We start from the raw sequence: 20,138 nt of genomic DNA, 5'->3' as shown, positions 1-20,138 counted from the left end.
GTCCCATTGAACCTCCCTTCCCCAAACCACCAAAAGATCTAGACTACTTGTCCTCTGAAAGTATTGGTGTTGGAAATACCACAAGGTTCTCGGGATTATTGGATGTACTCTTACTCTAAACATCGCACTCATCTTGAAAAAGTTCCCATCTTCATACTTAGCATAGAAATATCTTTTTCCCTAAGTCCCTTTCTTTTGTAGATTATTAAATATAATTCATCTGTTGTAGCATGTTCCACTGACACCAACTAAGAACATCCAATATTTGCTGGCAGTATGGCAAATCTTGCACAATCTTTATGTACATATCTCATTACAGATCCCCTTTACCAAGACACGGTTGGGTTTTTTTTTTTGACAAATTCTATCAATGCACTTCACATTCCCCATTTCTCTGAGCTCTCTAAGGGACAGAATGTTCAGTTTCTCTTATCTGATATTATCATTGTGGCCTTTCATCATAGACATTAAACTGAGATATAGATTGCTACCATATTCTGAGAGGAAAAAGTAATGTGTTCCTTGAAAGCTACCGTGATGACTTTCCTAATTCAAGGCTTTCTCTGAAATACATAAGAAAAGAACCTTGTCCTAGATCCCTCAGCTCGCTGAAATATAAGAGGTCAAATCAGTTCTGAGAGAACTGCATTTAGTATCACCATTTAGACTCTGTAATACCAACTTTGCCTTCAAGATCCCCAAGTCTTTAAACCAAAATGGGGATTTTCTGGCATCTAGAGCTGAAAGGATTTTGGTACAGAGGTAACTCTAATTAGGTTTTTCTCCTGCAGGCAAAAGAAGTACAAGGGAGATAAACATGTGCTGACCCTGGAAGCCAAATCCACAAAATTCATCTCAAGAGCTTAGGATTCTCAATTTTAAAGCACTTCTTAGAAGACTAAGTCAGCCTCAGGGCTATGCTGAATAGCCCAGCATAAGGAGATAGATGTGCAAGTATTTTCAAAAACCTCAAGCATTAAACCAGGAGGGAGTGAGGGAGAGGGAGGAAGACAATAAGTTCCTACCTGTGTCATGAAAATAAGTTTCCCATTCAAAACTGTGTATCCAAATAGCTATTAACAGGGGAATTTCAATAAGCAAAAACTGAAATCCTCACAGGATTTCCTCTAAGCAATTTCTACCACGTGTCTTCTCAGAAAGATAGTCATAAATGAAAAGAGATTAGTTGAAAAGAGTTCTGCACAACCTTCAAGCATCTCTAAAGAATACAACTGTTGTTTTGCATGGAAAGTACTTTAAAGTGAAGTAGCATTCCTGCTCTTCCACAGCGTGGAATATGGTAAAATCAGATGGCAGCCTGCAAGGGGAAATAATAGTGACCACAGAAGTCACCAAAAAACTTCAAGGACAGTGTTTTCACACTTGGAAATGAACTCATTTTCAGAACTATATTCTTTGGAGAAAACAAGTAGTTAAAAAATAGCGCATTTCAAATGTGTACAACACAGAAGATCATTGGTTGGTTTCTAAAAGGATGGCAGAAAAGTTTTGTTGTCAGAAAAGAAAAAATTCTTTAAGGAAATAAGAAAATTGACAGCAAAAGGGAAAATAATTATTTACCTCTGCACAGAAATGAAAGTATGGAAGACAAATGTCCAAAACACATGTACCATTAATAGTCAGGGAAGAAAGGATTTTGGTCTGAAATGTGCCAAAACAGGTGAAGAAAAAAAATTACACTAACTGAAAATTGTAAGGTTTAACACTTGAACAAATAAATAATTCCAAGAAAATATCAAAGAACAAAATTAGTCTTCCAATAGGATACATACATTGATCCTATGGTACCAAAAATGAAAAAAACAAACAAACAAACAAACAAACAAAGTAAAAATTGCCTGACAATATTTCGTGGCCTTCTATGATGGGGCTACGGAGCTGATGGACAGGGGTAGAGCTGTTGACGTCATCTACCTGGACTTGTGCAAATTGTTCGACACTGTCCCACACGACATCCTTGTCTCTAAATTGGAGAGACATCAATTTGATACATGGACCATTCGGTGGATAAAGAACTGGATGGATGGCCGCACACAAAGAGTTGTGGTCAATGGCTCAATGTCCAGCTGGAGAACAGTAAAAAGTGGTGTCCCTCGGGGGCCAGTGTTGGGGCTGATCTTGTTCAACAACTTTGTCGGTGACAAGGACAGTGGGATTGAGTGCACCCTCAGCAAGTCTGCCGATGACACCAAGCTGTGTGGTTCAGTTGATATGCTGGAGGGAAGGAATGCCATCCAGAGGGACCTTGACACACTTGTGAGGTGGGCTGATGCCAACCTCATGAAGTTTAACCATGACAAGTGCAAGGTCCTACACCTGGGTCGGAGCAATCCCAGGCACAGCTACAGGCTGGGCAGAGAAAAGGTTCAGAGCAGCCCTGCAGAGAAGGACTTGGGGGTGTTGGTCAATGAGAAAATGAACGTGAGCCGGCTTCAGTGTGCACTCACAGCCCAGAAATCCAACCGTATCCTGGGATGCATCAAAAGGAGCATGACCAGCAGGTCGAAGGAGGTGATCCTGCCCCTCTCCTCTGCTCTTGTGAGACCCCACCTGGAGTATTGTGTGCAGTTCTGGTGTCCTCAACATAAAAAGGACATGGAAATGTTGGAACAAGTCCAAAGAAGGGCCACGAGGATGATCAGGGGACTGGAGCACCTCCCATATGAAGACAGGCTGAGAAAGTTGGGGCTGTTCAGCCTGGAGAAGAGAAGGCTGCATTGAGACCTCATAGCAGCCTTCCAGTATCTGAAGGGGGCCTATAGGGATGCTGGGGAGGGACTCCTCATTAGGGACTGTAGTGATAGGACAAGGGGTAATGGGTTAAAACTTAAACAGGGGAAGAATAAATTAGATATAAGGAGTTCACAGTTCTTTCCTGTGAGGGTGGTGAGGCACTGGAATGGGTTGTCCAAGGAAGCTGTGAATGCTCCATCCCTGGCAGTGTTCAAAGCCAGGTTGGACAGAGCCTTGGGTGACATGGTTTAGTATGAGGTGTCCATGCCCACAGCAGGGGGGTTGGAACTTGATGATCTTAAAGGCTCTTTCCCACCCTAACTATTCTATGATTCTATAAATACTTTATGAAAAAAAACTTGATTAAATGGAGCATTAAGAAAATAGCTTAAATTATAAACATTACTAGTGTTACTACTCAGACCATAAGTATTTAGACCTTTTATGTGTGAATTTACAAATATCTGGAGCAGGGCAGCTGAGTAAAAAGCCAATATATTACTTGTTTATGTGATTCTGTGCCAAGATCTTCTCAGCAGGAGTTCGCAGACCACATTAACCATTATTACCAGTGCTGTGAGTTACTCAGCACCTCCCAAGCAAATGTGTTAGACTGGGTAATTTAGCCTCATTTTTTTATAGGTAATATTTCAGAAGTGTTTTTTGATTTAGGAAAAGAAAAAAAGGACAAAAAAATATCTTATTGACGTAATATTTCACATCTCTGTGAATCATGAGTCAGTTTCTACACACATCTCTAAGAGAGGAGAAAACAAGGCTGCATTTTAGAAAACACTATAAATTACTTGAAAAAAAAATTTTGCAAGTCTTCCTTCCATATGGTTGTGGGCTTATATTGCAATCTCTGCTGAAGTTAGAAATAAGTAGTGTACCTTACTGAAAAGAGAATTCCCAGCATTTCCATTAGAGTGAACATTTATGCCTACCCCAAATGGTTCATAAAATATTTTAGATTACATATACTCCTCATACAAAAGCTAGTTCTGACTTTCTGTGCCTCAAACTGGGAATTTGCCACAGCCAGGGATACGGCAACGTTGAGTCAGAAAAGTTCTAAAATGGGGTAAGAAAGGAAGGTAGGTCTAATCCTTATAGTCAAGGTGTGGCACAGTCTATGCATCTGCTCCAAGTTGAGTAGAATACAATGGCACTAAATAATTCAAGGGCACTTTGAGCTCCAAAATGTCTCCCTACAGCTTTGCAGACAAGTGGAAATCAGAGGATTTATTTCAGTTAGGTTTTTTTAGTTCTCCATGCCACAGTAAAGTGCTACTTCTGTCAACAGGCCAAGCACAATATTACCAGAAGTCTTGATCTGTGAGGATATTTCTTCATAGTGCCCAGACAACCAGAAGAGACTGGAATTTTTCAGGTTTTGCCAGTCCCTGTATGAAAACAGACTGTCTGATGCTAAAAATCATTACTTTTTATACCCTATACAGAAAAAAGTGAGGTAACCAAAACAAAGATCTCCCATTATTTCTGATTATTTTAAATCAGGGTCTTGTTCAGTCATTCAGGCAAGAAGGAGAAAGAAGAACCTTAAAAGGGCAAAGAACAGATCACAAGAGGGAAAAGCCATTCAAGAGGAGCAGCCAACTGGAGAGAGAGGATATCCAGAGGCTGGAGGATACGGAAACAGAGGGAGATGATGCACAGTAATGTTAGTAGGAATGTGTGGAATGAGAAACTGTATAAGAGTAAACAGAAAAATGAGGAACACAAATGGAACCTAAGGGAAGAAATGGTGTCTAGCACACTGGCAGGAAGGCAGAAAAATAGGTTATGTGCATTGGAAGACTAGAAGCTTAAAGGAATGAGATGTGAAGGAAGAGCAAGCCAGCAGGTACCCCGGCTTTCAGCTGTATTTGGATTATTTTTCTCCCTTTCTCAAAGACTTCTTCTGCTGTATCGCCCCACACAATAATGTCATCAATGTATTGCAGGTCTTCTGGAGCTTGCCTGTCTTCCAGTGCAGTCTGGATCAGTCCATGGCAGACGGTAGGGCTGTGCTTCCACCCCTGGGGCAGTCGGTTCCAAGTGTACTGGACATCCCTCCAAGTAAAAGCAAACTGTGGCATGCACTGTGCTGCCAAAGGAATTGAGAAAAATGCATTGGCAATATCAGTCGTGGTATACCTCTTGGCTGCCTTTGACTCTAGTTCATACTGAAGTTCTAGCATGTCCGGTACGGCAGCACTCAATGGTGGTGTGACTTCATTCAGGCCACGATAGCCTACTGATAGTCTCCACTCTCCATTAGACTTTCACACAGGCCATATGGGGCTATTAAAGGGTGAGCGTGTCCTACTGATCACTCCTTGACTCTCCAGTCTATGGATCAGCTTATGGATGGGAATCAGGGAGTCTCGGTTGGTGCGATATTGCTGCCGGTGCACTGTTGTGGTCGCAATTGGCACTTGTTGTTCTTTGACCTTTAGCAACCCCACAACAGAAGGATCAGGCAAGGTGGACAGCTGCTCAATTTCCTCAGTCTCCAAAGCAGCAATATCAAAAGCTCATCGGTACCCTTTGGGGTCTTTAAAGTACCCTCTCCTGAGGTAGTCTATGCCAAGGATGCATGGAGGCTTGGTAGCGTGCCGTGATCGTATAGTGGTTAGTACTGTGCGTTGTGACCGCAGCAACCTCGGTTCGAATCTGAGTTACGGCATCGCCCCAGTGGTACCATGGCGGTGGTGGAGACATTGCTGTTATCTTGTTGGTCACATCTGTGGGGATCTGGCAACATCCATCTTGCCATTTTTTTCCCCAAAATTGAATCTCCTGTGCAGGTCCCTTGACCTTACTCCGTTTTATGGCAAAAACGGCTTTCAGCATTTAAGCTTCAGAATTTAAGCTTCTTAAAGGAATCTTCCTTCATGAAAGCCTTATTAGAGGAATGTCATTTTACTAGTACTTATCTGCAATTGAATTTCTATGTTCAGATGCTCCCACACATACTCACTAGTGACAGAAGTGCAGCAAAAAGCAACCATGAAAAAATGCACACTGTCGTCAGACAAGTATTTTTCTTGATTACTTATTTATTTCCTACAAAACCAATATTTATTAAGACTCCATTTAGTGGTACTACAGTTTGTGGAAAGAATTCTTACAGCATTTTTTGGTTTCAGGCTGAAGGGATGAATGAAAACTGAAACCACAAGTGCTTTCTTACGAAGCTTATTCAAGAGTTATGCTCTATCTCAACTCTTCTCCAGCTTTGTAATCCCACAGAGAGAAAGACTGATGAATCTCAAGAGGACACAGACTGCTTTAAGCTTTGAATTCCCCAAAGTCTTGTGAGGGTTACCAGGAAAAGGAACACATGGAGCCCGATACACTGCACTGAAGAGAGATAGCTAGTGTCTCAAAAAAGCAGGGAACCAATTCAATCTGCCCTAAGCAAAGTGGAATGATAACAGCTGTTGAAACACTAACATCTACTTTATGGCAGACCTCTAGAACTATCAGCAATGGAACCACAGAAACAGTAAGAAAAATCAAGAGAACAGTTTCATCTGAAAAAGGTGGTGACAATACATGAGGGAGGATGTTCTTAGAAGACTTAGCTCTTTGAAGAGCCGGTCCAGAGGCTGTGGGTAGGAGAAAGGCAGCATGGACACATTTGCATTAGAAAGGATGATGTCTGATAAATAAGAGTGTGGAGTTTCTGATTTTGTACTTCGCCAAGGTCTGTTTCATAAAGTAAGCAGCCGGGTCCTCAGCTGGTTTCACCAAAGATAAGACAAGGCGGTTTTGTGTTCCTACAGTACTTCACCTCTGTGACTTTGTTGCAAATGGCCAAATAAACCAATAAAATTTAAAACAATGTTATTTGCTGTAAATTGCGCTTCTTGCATAATGGTTCTTAATAGCCAAGGATCCTCAGAGTTACCTGTTCTGTCTTGTCCCCTCACCCATGCCAGCTATGATAGATCTGCAGCTCCTGAGAATTCCTTTGTGTGAAAGAGAGTCCACTGACCATTCAGAGGAATTTTCTACATATTTTATACTTCTGGCTAATCTCCCAATAGGTCTAGAACAGAACAGATTAATTACCAGTAAAATCAAATTTATAAACACCCAAAACATTTTGACTAACAACACTTCACCTGACACGTTACCAGTTATCTCAATACACGGATGTTCAGTATATTGTGCAGTCACTCTATATGTACAGAAAAAGCAATTAATTGATGCATGTATAACCAAGCAGACCTTGTCTAAAGTGCTACTATCATCTTCTGTCTGATGCCACTCAGTATTGCAGCTGGAATACTGATAAGTTATATGACTTTATTAAATAGTAATTGAGTTACACACTGAACCAGCTCATAAGAAATCTATATATTTAAAATAATTGAGCATAGCAATTACTGGCTCTTATATAAGCTCCTTTCCTAACCAGCATTATCTGTAAAACATTTATTGCAGCACAAATTACAACATTATGCAGTTATTAATGCATTCCAAATTTTAAACTGATTGAAGTTTACTAGGAGGGATAAAAAAAAAAATCATTGTAATAATAGCCTGCCCTGAATATTTTATGGAAATCAGAGGCATTTACTAACTGCAAGCTCTGTATGAAAGAAAGGAAGTTAATTTGACTATAAAAAAAAATTAATGTGACTTACCACAGAGACTGCCTCATAAAAATGTTAAGTCAAATTAAAAACAAAATGTAAAAAATTTGTGGCTCATTAAATTGACTAGATTGCTATGAGGAATAGGGAGGACAGGTGTGCTTATGCCTGCACCCAACATAATTTTCTGGGTTTTTATTTTTTTATTTTTTTTTCTTATTTTAAAGCACCACTGCTGTACAAGACCCATTTCCAACAAAAAGCCACTACCTTGGTGATAGGTTTGCATGTGTTTGTATGCCTGTGACTTCTATCATCAAAAAGTAATGGAATTAAAAAGAAACTGGTAGCAATATACACATGAAACTGTTGTGAATATTAAAAAATATGTATTTTTCTTCACCAACTATTGAAGCCTCAAGCTTCTAAGCAATTAGTTCCTCTGTTAGAAAATACTGAATTTCTAAGAAGATTTCATACAATTATAGATTGGTGACATGTGACTACCTCAACAGAAACTGCAAAAGGTGCTTCTAGAGCTTCACCTTGTCTCCTTTACGGGTAGGAAATGTCATAACACTAGAGTAAAAGAAAATTTGCCTTAGTCAGCTGCAATAGCTCAGTCATCCTTATACATAAACAGGTACAAAAATAAAGGATTGCATGTCACAATACAAGGTTTTTTTCTTCCTTCTCCCTACTTTGGTCATTCACATAATTTATTCTCCATGTTTCTAAGCATCTAATTTATTCATTTATTTAAATTACAGATCATTAAGATTATTTGCATTTTGAAATTAATAAAGCAGCTTCCATTCAGCCACATCTTTTTTAATTCCATGCCTGTTTCAAAACTCAGCCTTCTTATGTGTACAGCTGGGTCCTAAGGGTTAAACTCTTGCAGAGAAAATGCAAAAGCCCTGAAATGCCTGTCCTGGTCCCATCATTCCAAACTGATCATCAGTACACCTACACTCCATTCTGCAACAAGTTAAGCAACATGGCTTTCCTGCTCCAAGTACCATTTGCTCATTTTGCCCATTTTATGCTTTGCAATATATTCATTCTACTAAAGCAATCATAAAAAACTCACCATGTGCTCAAAGAAAGAGGCTTCAAGAAAGAGGCAAACTAGTTTGTTTCTTTCATTAGCAAGGAAGCATGGTAGTGAGACTTGCTGTCGTGGTTTAAACCCAGTCAGGTAACTCATTCACTCACTCCCGCCCCCTTCTTTCCCTCCCCCTGCTCCCGGAGGCACGGAGAGGAGAATCGAAAAGCATGCAACTCCCACAGGTTGAGATAAGAACAGTTTAGTACCTAAGGTATAACACAAATCACTACTGCTACCACCAATAATAACAATGATAAAGGAAATAACAAGGGACGAGAATACTTCACCTCACCACCAGACAGCCGATAACTCGCCCCCCCAGCCCAACCAACCACTGACCGATACCTCCTCCAACCCTGCAGTCCCCCAGCCCTTCCGGGTAACTCTCAGTTACATCCTGGGCATGATGTGCTGTGGTATGGAATACCTCTTTGGTCAGTTTGGGTCAGGTGTCCTGTCTCTGCTTCATCCCAGCTTCCCCTCCTCCCTGGCAGAGCATGAGGCTCACAAAGTCCTTGGCCAAACCAAAACATCATTGTTATCAGCTCTGTTCCCAGGCCAAAAGTCAAAACACAGCACTGCACCAGCTACCAAGAAGGAGAAAAATGACTGCTACTGCTGAATCCAGGACAGAGACCACAATTAAACTACTGTACTTGAATGGAATAGGCTTTAAAGTGAGGGTGTTTCCTTACAAGAATTTTCTACTACATGTCTGAATTTGCTTTCCTGTTCAACTTCCTACAGTATACCCTTTAAAGAATGTGGCGCAAATGAAAAAATAATTAGGTTTGGGGTTTGTATTTTTCAAAACTTTAAACCAAGATGCTGATAATTAAATGTGCCTTTGGTGTCACTTTCATAAGCCCTAATTATGCCAAACCAGCTGCACTAGTCTAAGCTCTAAACCTCACATTTCTAGCTGCAATTACTGTTACATATAATATATTCAATATTAATTAGGTTCTACTAGTGCAATGAGAGTTCAATCATAACATTAATAGCATACCTTATAAGTTACAAAAGCCAAACCACCAGCTCACAGTCTACTGGATTTGCTCCAGCAGTGGTGAATTTAAGTCTTGCACAAAGAGTTTTCAACACTAAGAAACTCTTTAATCATCTTGATTTGAGAGGATTATGACATGGATCAATTTTAATATGAATCGCATGCTGGTGACATTCTTAGTGTGTTAAAAGAAAAAAATCAAAGTAAATACACAGTTAGCCCAACTAAACACTATTGGAAGATTAGGTTAAGCTTTAAATACGGTATGAGCATAATTCTTCAGATGTTAAGTCCCAGGAAACAACCACTTTCAAACAATCTGGCACTTAAAAGAGAGAAGATTCGACATAACTGCTAAATTGGCGGGGAAAAGGACAACGAAGAATATGGGATGCATTTTTTTCTACTATGAATCTTTTCTTTATAGCTATTTCCATACACTCAAAAATGTGCATGTATAAACTCATTGTGTGGTTTATTGGTTTCCGATTAAAATAAATTAATCCCTCATCAGTGACAGCCAAATGCAGCCAACTAAAATGCCAAGAGTCTTTCTCACTGTCCCTCAGGAAAATATTAAATAAAAATACATAAAAAAAGATATGATGGTGATGAATGTTTCCACTACCCAATCCAAAGCTTTTGAGTTTGAAGGAGTTTTTTTGAATAAATCTGCAAAGCCAACTGAGGAATTGCAAGGAGCCTTCAGAGCAGACGGTGGAGCTATATTAACCCAAACAATACTTGAAAGCAATCATTATCACTGTGTAACTGGAGTTGGCTTCTTGCTCTCCATCAAAAAATATATCTCCATCTCAGAATAAGACTCCTCACTCTAAAATGAAACTGAAAAGGACAGAATTCTATGATTCTTCTTTCAAGAAGGTGGTACACGAGGATGATCAGGGGACTGGAGCACCTCCTGTATGAAGACAGGCTGAGGAAGTTGGGGCTGTTCAGCCTGGAGAAGAGAAGGGTGCGTGGAGACCTCATAGCAGCCTTCCAGTATCTGAACGGGGCCTATAGGGATGCTGGGGAGGGACTCTTCATTAGAGACTGTAGTGACAGGACAAGGGGTAACGGGTTAAAACTTAAACAGGGGAAGTTTAGATTGGATATAAGGAGGAAATTATTTCCTGTTAGGGTGGTGAGGCACTGGAATAGGTTGCCCAGGGAGGCTGTGAATGCTCCATCCCTGGCAGTGTTCAAGACCAGGTTGGACGAGGCCTTGGGTGATATCGTTTAGCGTAAGGTGGCCCTGCCCATGGCATGGGGGGTGGAACTGGATGATCTTGAGGTCCTTTCCAACCCTAATTTATGATTCTATGATTCTATGATTCTATGAAATGTACTGAAACACATGAGATGGGCAGGCAGGTTAAACCCAAGCAGCCAACTGAGCCATGAACAACAAGCTGTAGGATACAGATACGTTAGGTCATCTGAGTATGAAAATATTTTCAGTGTTTGCAGATCTCTAACATTTCTTTCCTTCTTCACTGGTATGATAAAGGTCAGCTTAGTATGTCAAAAGAAGCAGGAAGAGAAGCTAGCCACAACCTGGTCTGCTTGAAAGAGGCAAACTAGTTTGTTTCTTTCATTAGCAAGGAAGCATGGTAGTGAGACTTGCTGTCATGGTTTAAACTCAGTCGGGTAACTCGTTCACTCACTTCCCCCCTTCTTTCCCTCCCCCTACTCCCGGAGGGACAGAGAGGAGAATTGAAAAGAATGCAACTCCCACAGGTTGAGATAAGAACAGTTTAGTAACTAAGGTATAACACAAATCACTACTGCTACCACCAATAATAACAATGATAAAGGAAATAACAAGGGAAGAGAATACATCACCTCACCACCAGCCAACCGATAACTCGCCCCCCCAGCCCGACCAAGCTCTGACCCATACCTCCTCCAACCCTGCAGACTACCACCCCTTCCGGCTAACTCCCAGTTACATCCTGGGCATGACATGCTGTGGTATGGAATACCTCTTTGGTCAGTTTGGGTCAGGTGTCCTGTCTCTGCTTCATCCCGGCTTCCCCTCCTCCCTGGCAGAGCGTGAGGCTCACAAAGTCCTTGGCCAAACCAAAACATCATTGTTATCAGCTCTGTTCCCAGGCCGAAAGTCAAAACACTGCACTGCACCAGCTACCAAGAAGGAGAAAAATGACTGCTACTGCTGAACCCAGGACACTTGCCCACTGTGAACTTTTTTTTTTCTGGTAGAGAAGGGGCTGCACAGGTGAAAACCGAGCCAGGTGACTCTCATGTGATGCACCAAGAAACAATGCCAATGCTGATGAGGACAGAGTGTTTCGGGCTTTGCTTACTTCAATACATCTTGTTTTTCACATCCCCCACTGACAGAGTTGTAGTCAGTGGGCTCTTAAAACTGATCTGACTGATGAGGCTCTCTAGGGAAAGCTTTCAAAGGAGACTATCACCTACTTCTGTTTAAAAATGTACATCAACCAGCTAACAACTTCCACTTCCCACCTGCAGATAGATAATTTGGTGGAAGTACTTAATCAAGCTCCAGTGTTATATTTAACTCAACAGATAGTCCCACAGGTGAAAAATATTCAGCTAATGAGGAATAAAAATAAATTTAATAGCAAAACAGGCTATCAAGTCACAAAATAATATGCCTTTGTCATATTTAACATCATCACAAATCACACAGCAGTTCAGTCCTTTTAAATAATAAAGAACAGAAATAAGGTGCAATGCTGACCTCTGCAACCCTCTATTTTTACGGTCCAACTGGTTTTCTGTCATGGGCAGTCTTTGACGGAGCGGGTTGGCTGGGCAGGAAGATACTGAAGTTGTATCACTCCTCACTAACAGCTCACAGCTCCTACAGCCTGCCTGGCCTGTGCTTTGTCACTACATCTTCATGTGTGACCAGAATAAATGCTTGGAAGACAACTGTGCAGATGTCTCTGTGGGGTCAATATAGTACATTTTCTTTGAACTTCTTCACCACAAGATATCCAAATTCTGACTACACTGGAGCTCCCACATAGAGTCTGACTCGAGTGAAAAGACCTTTGTTCTGATTTGTCAAGAGTTGTCCTCTTTCCTCAAATTTTGCCTGCAAGTGCTGCTGTCTCTCACAGGCAGACAAATAAGGGCAAAAAAACCTCAGAGGAGCAATTCAAGAACCCTTCACATCCCACATGGAGATGTTTATTTCCTACTGCTTTGCTTTTCCAGAGAGAAGCTTGCTGTTCATTTACATGGGAAAGAACAATAAAAAGGAACATACAGCAACAGACTTTGGTTACCAAACATCGCACAGTATGTTAACTCCTCTTTTACTGGGGGTCCTAGTGGATGACAGGATGACCATGAGCCAACACTGTGCCCTTGTGGCCAAGAAGACCAATGGCATCCTGGGGTGTATTAGAAGGGGGTTGGTTAGTAGGTCGAGAGAGGTCCTCCTTCCCCTCTACTCTGCCCTGGTGAGACCGCATCTGGAATATTGTGTCCAGTTCTGGGCCCCTCAGTTCAAGAAGGACAGGGACCTGCTGGAGAGAGTCCAGCGCAGGGCAACTAAGATGATTAAGGGAGTGGAGCATCTCCCTTATGAGGAAAGACTGAGGGAGCTGGGTCTCTATAGTTTAGAGAAGAGGAGACTGAGGGGTGACCTTATTAGTGTACATAAATATAAAAAGGGGGAGTGTCACGAGGATGGAGCCAGGCTCTACTCAGTGGCAAACAATGATAGGACAAGGGGTAATGGGTACAAACTGGAACACAAGAGATTCCAGTTAAACTTGAGAAGAAACTTCTTCTCAGTGAGGGTGACAGAACACTGGAACAGGCTGCCCAGGGAGGTTGTAGAGTCTCCTTCCCTGGAGACATTCAAAACTCGCCTGGACACATTCCTGTGTAACATTATCTAGGTGTTCCTGCTCTGGCAGTGGGACTGGACTAGATGATCTTTTGAGGTCCCTTCCAATCTCTAGCATACTGTGATACTGTGATAAGTTTCAATAGAAAACAAATAAAGAAACTGTCTGCATGCATAAAATCTAGAGAAGTTATATTATCCGAGTTACGCACACCCTACAATTAGTACATTGCTCAAGAACAGTTCCAGGTGTAAAAACTGCTATCACACTAGTAATTTCAAAAAATTATTTTAGATATGCTGTCTCCAGATATTATCAAAGATAAAGGTAAACTTAAACAACTGCAGCTATAAATCTCAACATTTCCTATTATCTCTGAAAGGCATCATTGCATCCTAGGGTAATATATACTAAGCACAACGAAGCACTTAATTTTAAAGTAATCTAGTGGTGTTAATGCCACTAAGAATCTTAGAGGTGCATTTTAGTGCTTAATTGTAATGGTGAAATACAAGACATTTTTTCCTTTGGGCAGACCAACTCCTTTTCTTTACTTTTTTTGCAGGGCAGAACTGTGGGAGAATGTTCAAAATATGTTTTCTATTATGTTTTTATCAAAAACATGAAGATAAGACTGTATTAGTTTAACTTCCAAGGTATACTAAAAATTAGTGGTACTCAAAGCCAGGAAAGTAGCGGTTATGCATAGGTACATTTCCTAAGCAGAAAGAACCTTTGTAAATTCAGATAGCCAGAGTAAACAGGCAATTCAAGAACTATACAAGCATATTATTTCACTGTTTCACTGAATTTTAAATGAAGAGCAAAACCCGCTGTGTACAATAGTGTCTATCTCGGTACTGACCATTATCTTGAAGGACTCCTGCGGAAGCTGTTACTGTCTGTTTTACTTTAGTAGAGTTGTTAGAAAAGTGCCGTCCGGACACAGAATCCCCTGGATTATGGCTTCTTTTGTCTTTCTTTTGGGGAAACTGAGGTGAGGAACTGTTTTCTCCTGGGTCACTGGATCCAGTGGTTGATTTAGATTGCCGATCACTTCCCTGAAAAGATGTGTACATGGTTATCATTGATACAAACAACAACATTTATTTCTTTTAGTTTCAATTTTATTTCAACTTTTTAATACTAAGGATTGGTGTCAAGTGTTAAAGAAGCATATTCATTTTAAATCAGTACAGTTAAGTGATAAGCTATCCAGAAAACTGTAACTATCTTATCAACTTACTATATGATCCAACTGATTAAATGTTCCTCAACAATGCCCAGAAGAAAACAATATATTTGTTATAGGGAAATAATGTTCCATTTGATGAATAGAAAGCTAGGGGAATCTACATGCATGCATGTGATATACAGCTATATCTCATTTACACATATGTGTGGAAAGTCACAAGATGTAACAAATTCAACTTGTAAGGATTCACTGCCTGTCTAAATGAGGCATGGGCATTAACCTAAGTGTCAAAAGCAGATCGAAGAGGATGACAGTCTTTGTATGGCAGTAACACTGACTGCCAAGTGGACACTAAGAAAGGGGTTTGCCCACACATCACCTCTGCATCACCTCTGAAGACATTAGCCAGTTCCTCTGCTTACTCTGTAGTGTATCTAGAAACAGAACCAGAAACCTGGTCTGTACTTTTACTGCTTTGATGTGTGTATGATCCTGCATGTATTAGCCAGAGATTTTACTATTTGTACACATTTTTCTTCAGTGTAAATCTGTTCACAATCAACATCATAAAAATCTGAACTGTATAAGTTCTGTTTAATATCATTCCAGGCTTTACAAAGACTTTACCAACTGAACACCCTCACCACTGCCTCCTACTTTTGCCAGTCTAACAGTGCACGCAGTTTCTTCCTAATCCAGTACTGACAAAACACTGGAACTGTTCACCTATCACTGACTTAGCTGAATCACAGAAGACAAATATATTCTACTTCACTATTTAGCTTAGTGTAGCTGCATGAACAATTCATGCCATTTTAGAACTTGCCCATTAGAAAGGCCTTTCATTCTGTGATGGTCATACACAATTCATTTCACCTCACTGCTTAAGTTAAAAGGTAATACTATATAAAATTAAAATATTTCTGAAAAATAAGTCCTGAACAAAATCCTGCATCTCTTTAAAACATCCTGCATACATTACTACATTTTTATGTGATTCTGCTAGTTTTCACATAATCACTAGAAATCAGTTCCTTTTAAAATATCTTACTTAAATAACTGTTTAGCTTTTATCATCTAATCTACCATTTATCTACCAATGCCATCAAATCTACCACTTATCCTTTCTCTATAAAGAGAAATAATGACATGGCAATATTTCAGTCTCTTCCAATTCAAACTGGAGACTGTTACTCCCAAGCAATAATAGTAAGAAAGCATAGATATCAAACTGAAGTAAACAATTGTATGATTTATACCATTTCAAGTGTTGCATTACATATTTAAGAGCAGTAGTAGGTATTCCTGCCTCCTTATGTTTTGAAACTTGTTATTAGTGTGTATTACAATCCCAGTGACTAAAACTGAACATCAAATAATTTTCTGTCCATGTTGTAAAATAACAATAGAAGAGGCAAGAAGTTAAAGCTAACAAATGCTAGAACTGCAAAGCTCACATCTTAAAACCACACAGCACTTGAAACTATGTTCTTTACTGAGGTTTTATCTTCGACTGAATTTCAACAGAATGGAACAGTATATTTTATTGCTTATTTTGTTCAGTGGCTCCACAGTTTTTTGTTTTGTAAACAGTGAATGGACATGATCAACTACTACAATTATAATGACAGATGGTGAATCTGACTCTCCACTGTCTTGTATAGTAAACAGCACTTGTACAGAGCCTGTGCAAACAGATACTTATATTCTGATTTGGCACTGTTTTAAATCCACAGTGGACTCATTTGTACACATATAAGTAGCTATACAGGCTACAAAACAGTGGAGGCTCAAGCTCTGTATTTAATGGTTAGCTAGGACAAAACACATCAGATAGGAAACTGGTTTAGAGCCTTATTCAGACTCAACATGCAGAAACACCATTTTCTGCAAGACGTTTTGTAAAAGGTTCTGCGTTTTTCCTCTAGGTATTTAGCTTAAATGAATAAATAAACACACAAAGATAACTGCCAAGGTTTATGGGAAAGACCTCAAGGCAGCAGCGGAACTTTGCTATGGAAGGTTTTATAACAAATAAAGCAGCCATTATTGCAATAATATTTTCTCAGATTTCTCCTAATTGACACTGCAAATAACTACAGATTCATCAAGCTTTCATAAGCATACCACCAGGTGGCTGTGGATTTTTTCACTTCAGATTTAATTAAAACCCAAAGGACAGGGATTTTCCATCTACCGGAATTAAGCAAAATTAGAAACAGGTTTTATTATGGCACTTGATACTTACACTGCCTTTAGACTTTCGAGATCCCACAATTGGAGGTAGTGCGGACGCTTTAGAACTGCAGAAATAAGCCATATCTTAGAATTGGTATGCTGTCACTACCATAGACATTATGTATCAGTCAGATAATGCCAAATCAGCTATGGCAACAGAGTTAATTCTTTTATTCATCGTATATTTTTACTAACAAATACATTACATTTCCCCACAATGCATAATTCATATACAGAAAATTTGCAGAGCAGCATTCAGTGAATTACTAAGTGAAAGATCTCTACAACTATTATAATGAAAAGTTCCAGCAATTAAAAAAATAATTGGTTTACATCAGTTGATCAACATAGTTTTTCAATGTCCTTAAATTCGTTTGTTGCAAATGCTGTTTCCCAAAACACTTTCAAATTCTTTACATTGCCTATAGTTGCTCACTAGAAAAAAAAAAAAACCAAAACAACAACAACAAAAAAAAAACAAAACAAAAAAAAACAAATTAAGAAAAGTCACAATAATACTGTCTCTAACATTAGTTTTGTGATACATGTTCAGTGGCATATTTATGAGGTGAAATAGTCTTCTGAATTTCTATCTTCTCTTTCATTTTCATCTTCTCAACTTTCTCAGAAGCTGTCAATAAAGTTTTACACCCCTACTAACCCATCCATCTATCCCTCCATCCATTCCTCATGATGATTTTGTACTTTACTGGTGGTACTTTGTAAAGATATTGACACACACAGGCATGTGAGAATTAAACCACACACCTACAGAACTTACCCCTGTGGCCTTCTCATTACAGATTTGCGAAATAGCAGATCACCATACGGCAACTTCTTAAACTTTTCTCTGCCTGCTGCAACATAAATTTGCCCATTCTCCAAGTCTGACCCATTCTGAACAAGTTTTCCATCTATAGTGTAAAGTCTGAAAAATATGAAAATGTGTAATATAATAAACCTTGTTAGGTGCATTAAGAGAGTTGAAAGCTACATTAATCTAAATGCACTAAATCATGTTGAATTTCCAGATATGAAACCAAATAAAATATAGTAGATGCCATACAATGATCAGTCACAATATAAACAAGGAAAGACAGAGCAAAATAATGAACTAAATCACAATTTATATAAAACTAATGAAATATAAAGTGCTATGAAAGATGAAATACTCTCATAATTTCTAAAATTAAAGAAATTATACTTAGAAGGTGTTTAATGTCTTTCTCCTGACACCTTGAAAGGGATCTATTCCATGAGTTCCTCACCCCTCTCATACCAAGCTGCACCTCCTATCTGTGCTCTGGTCATTCATGGCCACTTACTGCAAACCCAGGACCTGTCCACCTACCACAGCATGTACAGGACAACCAGGTGGTCAGGCCCAGTTAGCATGGGTTTATTAAAAGCAGGTCTTGCTTGACTAGCCTGATCTCCATCTACGACAAGGTGACCCACTTAGAGGATAAAAGAAAGGCTGTGGACACTTTCCCACAGCATTCCCCTGGAGAAACTGGCTGCTCATGGTTTGGACAGGTGCACTGTTTTAAAAAATGGCTGAATGGCCAGACCCAAAGAGTTGTAGTGAATGGGATTAAATCCAGTTGGTGACCAGTCACAAGTGGTGCTCCCCAGGAGTCAGTACTGCGGCCAGCTCTGTCTAATGTCTTTATCAGTGATGTGAACAAGGGGATCTAGTGCACCCTCAGGAAGTTTGCAGGTGACACCAAGTTGGGTGGGAGTGTTGATCTGCTTGAGGGTGAGAAGGCTGCACAGAAGGATCTGGACAGGATGGATCAATGGGCCGAGGCCAGTGATATGAGGTTCAACAAGGCAAAGTATTGGGTACTGCACTTGGGCCACAACAACCTCATGCAACACTCCAGGCTTGGGGAAGAGTGGCTGAAAAGCTGCTTGGTGGAAAAGGGTCTGGGGGTGCTGACTAATGGTCACTGAACAAGGGCCAGCCTGTGCCCAGGCATCCTGGTCTGTATCAGAAATAGTGTGACGGCAGGGTCAGAGAAGTGATCATCCCCTGCACTCGGCACTGGTGAGGCTGCACTTCAAATCCTGTGTTCAGTTCTGGGCCCCTCACTACAAGAAAGATATTGAGGTGCTGGAGTCAGGAAGGTGGTGAAGGGTCCAGAGCACAGGTCTTTTGAAGAGTAGCTGAGGGAACTGGGGTTGTTCAGTCTCGAGAAAAGAAGGCTCAAAGGAGACCTTATCACTCTCTACAAGTACCAGAAGGGAGTTTGTAGTGAGGTGGGGATCAGTCTCTTCTCACAAATAACAAGAAACAGAACAAGAAGAAATGGCTTCAAGTTGTGCCAGACAGGATAGGATAGTAGGAAAAATTTCTTCACCAAAAGGGTCGTTAATTACTGGAACAGGCTGCTGAGGGGAGTAGTGAGTCACCATCCCTGAAGTTTTTTAAAAGACAGATTTTGTGCTTAAGGACATGGTTTAGTGGTGAACTTGATAGTGCTTGGTCAAAGGTTGAACTTTGCAATCTCACAGGTCTTTTCCAACCTAAACAATTTTCTCATTCTATGATCTGTGACCCTTTGCTGCGCTCCCAGTGTGTCCATGTCTTTCTCAAGTTCCCCTCATGAAAGTACCCTGCTTTTCTAGGTGCCTCCTGCCATATGAAAGTACCTTGGATTTCTAAGTGCAAAGACTGAAAGTTCTTAAAAGTGAAATTGCAGCTTTTTAAATTCTTGATCACATTGTTGCTTCCTTGTGAAGAAGTATGCCAACTCTGAAGCACCCTGTTTGTATTACTTACATTTACTTTTTAGTGCAAATGTTTCACAGGCATGCCAGCAATTCAAAGAACAATTTATGTGTTACAACATTATTTACACCCAAAAATGAAAATAAAACAATCAGTCTAAAATCAGCAGTAAGCCCATTTCTGAATTAATCTAACTGTGTTTTGCTAGGTTACATTTTGCTTTGGGGAACTCAGGATAAAACAGTAAATCAATGTACCAGAGTTTATGAACTGTTTTATATATTTGTATGGTGCTGCAGGTATATAGGGGTTCATACAGACATGATTGTGGAGTTTTGTTCTCAATCTTCCACTTTGCTTGCATTTTAATATTGTATTTAATGCACCAAAGTCGTTTGTTTAATATAACTCCCCAAAATGTTATGGGTCATCTGGAAATTTCTAGTGTATTTTTCACCCTGAAAATAATAATCATGATAACTGAATCAAACATAATCAGCCACTGAAGATGAAAGTGAAATCAAAAAAGCAGTTTTAAAAAATGGCACTTCAAACACATAAATAACTATTGACTTAACAAGCATCACAAAACTTTTGTGACACTTAGTTCTGAAGTCTTTTACCCACCCA

General features: G+C 39.9%; 1 protein-coding gene across 1 annotated transcript in view; it reads right to left on the bottom strand.

The window, feature by feature from the left end:
• Window positions 1–20,138, bottom strand: part of DCDC2 (doublecortin domain containing 2) — a 58,245-nt gene that overhangs the window by 16,654 nt on the left and 21,453 nt on the right. Inside the window, exons 5-7 of the mRNA XM_057424370.1 lie at window positions 17,556–17,702; window positions 16,785–16,839; window positions 14,207–14,402 (exon numbers count right to left, since the gene is read on the bottom strand). Of these exons, the coding sequence (XP_057280353.1) occupies window positions 14,207–14,402; window positions 16,785–16,839; window positions 17,556–17,702 (398 nt within the window). The remainder of the gene's footprint in view (window positions 1–14,206; window positions 14,403–16,784; window positions 16,840–17,555; window positions 17,703–20,138) is intronic.

The sequence above is a fragment of the Pezoporus wallicus genome, unplaced genomic scaffold, assembly GCF_028554395.1.
Source record: "Pezoporus wallicus isolate ANWC-B61680 ecotype Strahan unplaced genomic scaffold, APGP_CSIRO_Pwel_v1 contig_5485, whole genome shotgun sequence".
Taxonomy (NCBI): domain Eukaryota; kingdom Metazoa; phylum Chordata; class Aves; order Psittaciformes; family Psittacidae; genus Pezoporus; species Pezoporus wallicus.
The sequence above is the reverse complement of the archived record's forward strand: the minus strand, read 5'-3'. Positions and strand labels throughout refer to the sequence as shown.